At 34.2% G+C, this 7,181-nt stretch overlaps 1 protein-coding gene across 4 annotated transcripts; it reads left to right on the forward strand.

Moving 5' to 3' along the window:
• The first annotated feature begins 231 nt into the window (after positions 1-231).
• LOC131628733 (transcriptional corepressor LEUNIG_HOMOLOG-like) lies at positions 232-6,675 on the forward strand. 4 transcript variants are annotated; one of them, XM_058899563.1, is made up of 18 exons: positions 232-467; positions 783-858; positions 1,008-1,105; positions 1,302-1,411; positions 1,813-2,096; positions 2,207-2,282; positions 2,402-2,510; positions 2,991-3,040; positions 3,136-3,399; positions 3,837-3,911; positions 4,305-4,523; positions 4,815-4,959; positions 5,039-5,145; positions 5,239-5,388; positions 5,519-5,674; positions 5,758-5,874; positions 5,970-6,167; positions 6,267-6,675. In XM_058899563.1, the coding sequence occupies exons 2-18, from the start codon at positions 809-811 to the stop codon at positions 6,408-6,410; spliced, it is 2,352 nt and encodes a 783-aa protein (XP_058755546.1). In that variant the 5' UTR covers positions 232-467; positions 783-808; the 3' UTR covers positions 6,411-6,675. The 4 variants fall into 4 exon arrangements, with proteins under 4 accessions (XP_058755546.1, XP_058755544.1, XP_058755543.1 ...); XM_058899561.1 differs by having other exon boundaries at positions 233-498; positions 4,305-4,526; positions 4,818-4,959; XM_058899560.1 differs by having other exon boundaries at positions 233-467; positions 4,305-4,526; positions 4,818-4,959.
• Positions 6,676-7,181: the final 506 nt, after the last annotated feature.

A 7,181-nucleotide genomic window follows, 5' to 3' on the forward strand; every position in this document is an offset into this window, starting at 1 on the left:
CAATTTCCAAACATAGCCTAATTGAATTGAATGCTTGTATTTAAACCATCTAAGAGTTAACTTTATTTACTTTTGAATAGTTAATTTATAAAATTAATTTGGTATGTATTAAATACTCAAAATTATGAACCAAATTCATTGTATATATATTCATTAAACATTAAAAATCAATTAAGCAGTAGAATTAACTATTTCATAAAAACAACCTAACCTTGGTAACAGTTACATGTGATTATCTGTCTCTTTAAAGTATCCTTGTCTTCCATCCATTCTCTCTCCAGCTGTTCCACTTTTTCTGAAACTCATAACGCGAGTTCTTGCACTTCACTGACACTCAACTCACCCACAGTTCTTCCCAACCCCACTTTTCCCCCAGAAAATTCCGTATTTTTCTCGCCCTTTCCCTTTCTCTCTCACACATTCTGACAACTTTCACCGCCTCCAACTCACTTCATTCAATACAAAAGGTTCCTTTTTTATTTCCACCCTTTCAATTTGGTTCGACCCTTCTCCTTGATTTTGCTTAATTTTGGGTTTTTATCAATTGTGTTGGGTTTTTGTGTGGTGGGTGTGTCATGGGGGTGTTGCTTTAATCTTTGATCTAAGGGGATTGTATATAAAGCTTCTCTTTTTGATACAATTGTGAAAGCTGATTATCATTATTGTGTAATTGTGAGGATTCTTAAGGGAATTGGAAGAGAAAGTAACAGAATTTGGGGTTTAAGTACTTTAATTATGGTTGATTTTTTTTTTTAATGTTTAAAGTTTTCTGTTTTTTGCAGGTTTCTTAGAAGTTGGGTTTGTCAGTATGAAGCCTTCTTTGGGTCAGGCTCAGAGTAATTGGGAAGCTGATAAAATGTATGTTGCATGTTACATGTTTGATATTTTTACTACCCTAGAATTTGTTTCCTTTTTGTGTTTGATTTGATTTTGGTTTTGTTTGATTTTGATCTTGAGGATCATGTTATGTTGATGTTTGTTTGTTTGTTTGTCATGTTGTGGTTCAGGCTTGATGTTTATATTCATGATTATTTTCTGAAAAGGAAGTTGCATGCTACTGCGAAGACTTTTATGACAGAAGGGAAAGTTTCTACTGATCCAGTAGGTAAGATACTAAGAATTAAGATTGTTGATTGATCATTCTTTACTATGTTGTGCTGTAAATTAGGTTAAAGTGTCATTGGTTTAGGAGGTTTTTTTATTTTTTTTATTTGAATTTCATAGCTCAGAAGTTTAAATTATATGCTGAAGGAAGTGGCTTAATCTGGTATATAATTTGTTGTATATTTTGTTTTTAATAGCAATTGATGCACCTGGCGGATTTCTTTTTGAGTGGTGGTCGGTCTTTTGGGATATATTCATCTCGAGGACAAATGAGAAACATTCGGAGGCTGCTGTATCTTACATTGAGGTGATCTTATCATGTAACACCTGTGTTTTTTAGTCTAATACAAGTGCGATTGAAATGTTATATGATCATCTATCATGTTATTCATTCATTTAAAAAAAAAAAACTCAAATATGTACCAAAATAAATTCTTAGTCCTCCAAAACCCTCCATCCAAACATACCCTTAGTTATTTTAAATATTGGAGGGCGAGCCTTGGCGCAACGGTGAGATTGCAGCCTTTTGAGTGGAAGTTACACTTTCAAATCTAGAAAACCGTCTCTCCGTTTGTTGAGGGTAAGGCTGCGCGCTTCTAACCTCATCAGACCCCACTTGGCGGGAGCCTCATGCAATAGGGCTTTTTAGTTCTTATATATTGTTCGGTAGCAAACTGGATCTTATATATTGGATTTGCATGTTGATAGACCCAGCAAACCAAGGCCAGGGAACAACTTCAAATGCAGCAATTGCAACTAATGCAGCAGCGCAACCAGTTACAACGAAGAGATCCTAATCATCCTGCACTCGGTGGTTCCTTAAACGCCATGAACCCTGAAGGTATGATGGGGCAGCCACCAGCTAGTGTGTTGGCCATGAAAATGTATGAAGAGCGAATGAAGCACCCTCATTCAATGGATTCAGAGGCCTCTCCAGCTCTTATTGATGCAAATAGGATGGCTCTTCTCAAATCAGCAACAAGTCATCAAGGGTAACTAAATTTTCTTAGATTTATAGATTACCGTTACTGTAGGCGAAAGTTTTACTGTTATCTTGATCTATGGATTGAAATGCTAATAATTTGGGTTATTTCTGTCGCAGTCAGTTGGTTCATGGTAATTCAGGGAATATGTCCACGGCATTGCAGCAAATGCAGGCACGGTCATCTTTGAATGCTGTAATGACTTTAACCATATACAAACTTAGATATTGCAGTGTTTTTTTAACTATTATTTTGAATATTTTCTCTATTTTCACCACTACTATGATAAGAAAGTTGATGAATTAAGTTTCCAGGATATCAAAGGAGAAGTTAACATCGGCGCCAGTCCAAAGAATTTGCCTATGGATTCATCAGTTTATCGACAAGCAATTTTACAATCAAAATCTGGGTTAGGCAGTGCAGGTGTCATTACTGCGTTCCCTTTACGATATTACTTCAAATTTAAACTTTGTATGGTCTAGGGATAGCATATATGGTTCCTTTGTAATACAGATTACTTTTTTTTTTCTATGTTTGTATGTGGCCTGAGTGCTATTTCATGCAGCCTTATATGTTTTTTGTGGTCAAAATAAAAGACAGGGTTTTCCGTTGATTTTCTTGACAATCCTTTTTCCTTGGTGTAAAACTATACTCCCTCCATCCTATAATAATTGTCACATTGCAGAAATATTTCCTCACAATGATTATAGCTTTCAATTTTCAATGTAATATTAATAACCTTTTTTTTTTCCCTTCAATTTTACCCCCTAAACAATACTAGATGCATCATTTCCAAATCAATATATTTTACTTTGCATTTATGATAATGGTGAATACACTCATACTTGATAAGGTTAATTTGGTGGATCCATTTTTCTGATTGTTTCTTTAATTATCCTTCAGGATTAAATCAAGGAGTTACTGGTCTTCCGTTGAAGGGATGGCCTCTAACTGTGAGTTGGATGTTATTTTCATCAGTGTTGTTTCTCTAAAGCCAGTTTAACTTTTCAAAAACAAAATATGACTTATCCCTATCCCATTTTTCCAGGGAATTGATCAACTAAGACCTGGTTTGGGTGTACAAGTTCAGAAGCCTAATTTGACACCACAAAACCAATATCTTTTGGCATCACAACAGCAACAGGTCTTGGCACAGGCTCAGGCACAAAACAACCTTGGAAATTCTAATTATGGTGATATGGATCCGCGTAGACTTTCTGGTCTTCCTCGAGGTAGCTTAAATGCAAAGGATGGTCAGTCTAACAGGAATGATGGATCTATTTGCTCCCAAATGCAAGCAGGTTCACCTAAGGTTGGACTGGCTCTTCAAATATTAAAATGATATCAAATTTAGCAGAATTTCGGTGAATTGCTTGAGTGAGAACACTAAGCATAATAAAAATATAAATATGTTTTTAGCCCTATAAAATTAGTTTTTTTTAATACAAATTTTTTGTTCAACTTTAGTATAAAATTGGTATTTTTTTTAAATACTTCTATTCATTTTTACAAAAAATGAGTACTGTAGTCCCTGTAAAAGCAAAATAAGAACTAAAATTCAACAATTTTTTTATTAGGACTAAACTTGAAAGATTATGATTATGTGAACTGTCTTTATGAATTTTTCACCATGTACTGTCAACTACCTACTACAAAATAATGTAATTGGTTAACTCCTTATTCCCAATATCGCTGTTGTCCATAATTTTGAAATATTGAATTTTTTAATCTTCAATTGGTGTCATACAGATGAAGATGACCCAGTCCCAACAATCATTATCTCAGCAGCAGGAGCAATTGCAGCAGCAGCATCAACTTCAACAGGTTGTGCTTAACGTCTAAATGTTTTTTCTCTTCCCTTTTTTCCCTTTTTCTTTGTATGGAATGTAACCAGATGAACTTGATAATGGTTGAGACTTTTAACTTTGGATGAGATATGACATGAAAGTGTATTTATAATTTGGTGACACCACTTTCCTTACAAGATGGTATTAGAGTGTATCCTAGATCCGTCAAGCCACATTTTATGGGGCCTTTTGGGACTATCTCCAGATATTCAGTATTTGATGTGTTGAGATTTGAGAGTCTCACGTTTTATGTGATATGGCTTAAAAAATGTTTATAAGTGAGAGGCATCCTTCTCATTAGAATCAGGTTTGTTAGAGGGATCTAAAAAACATGATTATAATCAACATACTATCTCTGTTTTGTCATCAGAGTAACAGAAAACGAAAGCAAGCTTCTTCTTCTGGAGCTGCCAATAGCACTGGTACTGGAAACACTGCTGGTCCTTCACCTAATTCGCCGTCATCAACACACACACCTGGTGATGTATTAAATACAGCAAGCAGCTTGCAGAATGCTAACAGTGTGCAAAAGAGCATGATGATGTATGGTGCAGAGGCAACAGGAGGCCTGGCATCATCATCAAATTTACTTGTAAGTTTTTTTCATAATTTTAATTTGCATGTTTGTGTATGGTCATATAAATGAGATTACATACACATTTGATTTACTTAAATATTTATAGCAGCAATCATGATTGTTGACTTGTATGTCATATTTTTCATATTCTGATCTATATGTTCAAGTTAGGTGGTATTTAAATGAACAATCTTCTATTTCTAACAATTAATCTTGATGTGAACATTTAAGTAAATGTGTTTGTTGTGATGTTGGATTATAAGTTAAACAAGTTATCGTGTTTCTGACTATTATTTCATAAACCAGGATGATATAGAACGCTTTGGAGATGTTGGTGCTTTAGATGATAATGTGGAATCTTTTCTATCAAATGATGGAGGAGATGGTGGCAATCTCTACGGGGCTATAAAACAAAGTCCGGCTGAGCAACAAAAAGAATCTTCAAAAGGTAAGCTTTATGGATGTGTCTTTCTCCTCTGTTTGGGAAGTATTACGGGAAAGTATGACTCACCGCACTTTTATTTCAGGTTTCACCTTCGCTGAATTTGGTTGCATAAGAACAAGGAACACAGTTACTTGCTGTCACTTTTCTTCAGATGGAAAGTTGCTAGCCAGTGCTGGGGATGACAAGAAGGTAATTTGCATGCATAATGAGGATACTGAGCCATAGTCAACTTATGAGTTCTAATAACTGTATTTGTTACTTCTTTGTGGGGGAAATTATCAGGTTGTCCTGTGGAATATGGACACTTTAAGGACAGAGACCACTCCTGAAGAACACAAATTGGTTATTACAGATGTTCGTTTTAGACCAAATTCATCCCAGTTGGCGACTGCCTCATGTGACAAATCTGTGCGCTTATGGGACGCTGCCAATGTAACATAACCGACTTTTCTCAATTTACTTATTACAATATAATTACTTATAATGTTCATCAAAAAATACGTTATTTTACAATTATATATGCAAAATACGATTTACTCTTTTTATCTTTCTTTCATTGCAGCCAACCTACTGTGTTCAAGAATATAGTGGGCACAGTTCAGCTATTATGTCCCTTGATTTTCACCCTAAGAAGACTGATATTTTCTGCTTCTGCGATACAGAAAATGAAATTCGGTATTGGAACATTACTTCATCCTCTTGTACCCGAGTATCCAAGGTTAGTCAAACAGTTATATTCTATCATGTCTATTTTCAACAATGTTATGTGTCCCTAATATTCATCTTAATCGGTTGTTTCAGGGAGGTAGTGCTAAAGTGAGGTTTCAGCCTCGTTTGGGACAGTTACTTGCAGCAGCTTCTGATAAAGTGGTGTCTATTTTTGACGTCGAAAGTGACAGACAAATTTACTCACTCCAGGTAAAAGATTGAGCTGCTCTATAAAGCTATCGTGATGTTTTTCACTTCAAGATTTTTCTGTGGATTTTGTAGTTAAATCATTTGTCTCTCTGTAGGGTCATCCTGAACCGATAAACAATATTTGCTGGGATTCTACTGGAGATATGTTAGCATCTGTTAGTCCAAATTGGGTGAAAATCTGGAATTTGACATCAGGAGATTGCGTTCAGGAGCTCAACTCCACTGGAAACCAGTTTTATTCCAGTGTTTTTCATCCAAGCTATTCAACTTTATTAGTAGTCGGAGGGTTTTCGGTAAGTGTTTTTCAAATTATTACTGGTGTTTGCGTGTCATAGGTTCATAATATCCTCATTGGTTTTAGTCTTACTGTTTTTTTTTCTGGTGGTGTGCAGTCCATAGAGTTGTGGAACATGGCTGAGAACAAGAGCATGACAATTTCTGCACATGAGAATGTGATTTCTGCATTGGCTCAGTCTCCTGTCACTGGAATGGTTGCCTCCGCGAGTCGTGACAACGCCGTAAAGTTGTGGAAATAAATATCACATAAAATTTTATGATCTAATATATCTCTCCTATATTCTTTTTTCATTAACCCTTTATTCCAAAAGAATTTCAGAGATCTATATTGAAAGCAAAAAGAATTCAGAGGTCTTTGAACTTAGTATGCAAATAAGGTATACTAGTAGCACATAAAACAAATTTTGAGTTATTGTGTATAAAATTCTCAGTACTTCAACTGAGTTATTCTACAATATTTGCAATACAATTTTTATGTACTAGTTATAGTTTATTTGGAGTTAAGGAAGTTTATATCTTACTACTAATATACTGCTTCCATCTTATAATAATATTCACATTCGGACCTACCTAAAAAATTGGCCCAAAATTAATGTTATTTTTTGATTTTTTATTTAGCATTAGTTATCTTTTATTTTTATTTAGATCTTCTAATTACTATTATCTTTTATTTGAAGTCTTAATTGGTGTAAAATATGTAAATGTGACAGAAGTGTGAGTTTGTGTGTGCCATCAACGATTTTAAAAGTGTGAATTTGAGATGTTATTAGAGTTAGGAATATGGCAGCTCAGATTTTTATCAGGTCTAAAAAAATTCTTGAATAGATATTTTCTCCATCTCAAATTATTAAAACTTTTATAATAATAATAATAATAAAATATTGATTTTGGCTTGTCCATTATACATTTCACTAATTTTTTTAATGTTTTAAAATTTTTGTTTATTTTTTCATACTTTTCCGTACAACATCAATTATATTTACAAATTTATATAAAATTAACTACATTTA

This window comes from Vicia villosa, unplaced genomic scaffold (genome assembly GCF_029867415.1).
Source record: "Vicia villosa cultivar HV-30 ecotype Madison, WI unplaced genomic scaffold, Vvil1.0 ctg.000474F_1_1, whole genome shotgun sequence".
Taxonomy (NCBI): Eukaryota; Viridiplantae; Streptophyta; class Magnoliopsida; order Fabales; family Fabaceae; genus Vicia; species Vicia villosa.

Bases quoted from the DNA above. Each gene is read 5' to 3' on its own strand.
- LOC131628733 (XM_058899563.1), top strand. From the start codon at position 809: ATGAAGCCTTCTTTGGGTCAGGCTCAGAGTAATTGGGAAGCTGATAAA. The intron at 1,106-1,301 runs GTAAGATACTAA...TGTTTTTAATAG, and splicing joins AGTTTCTACTGATCCAGTAG to CAATTGATGCACCTGGCGGA. The intron at 5,675-5,757 runs GTTAGTCAAACA...CGGTTGTTTCAG, and splicing joins CTTGTACCCGAGTATCCAAG to GGAGGTAGTGCTAAAGTGAG.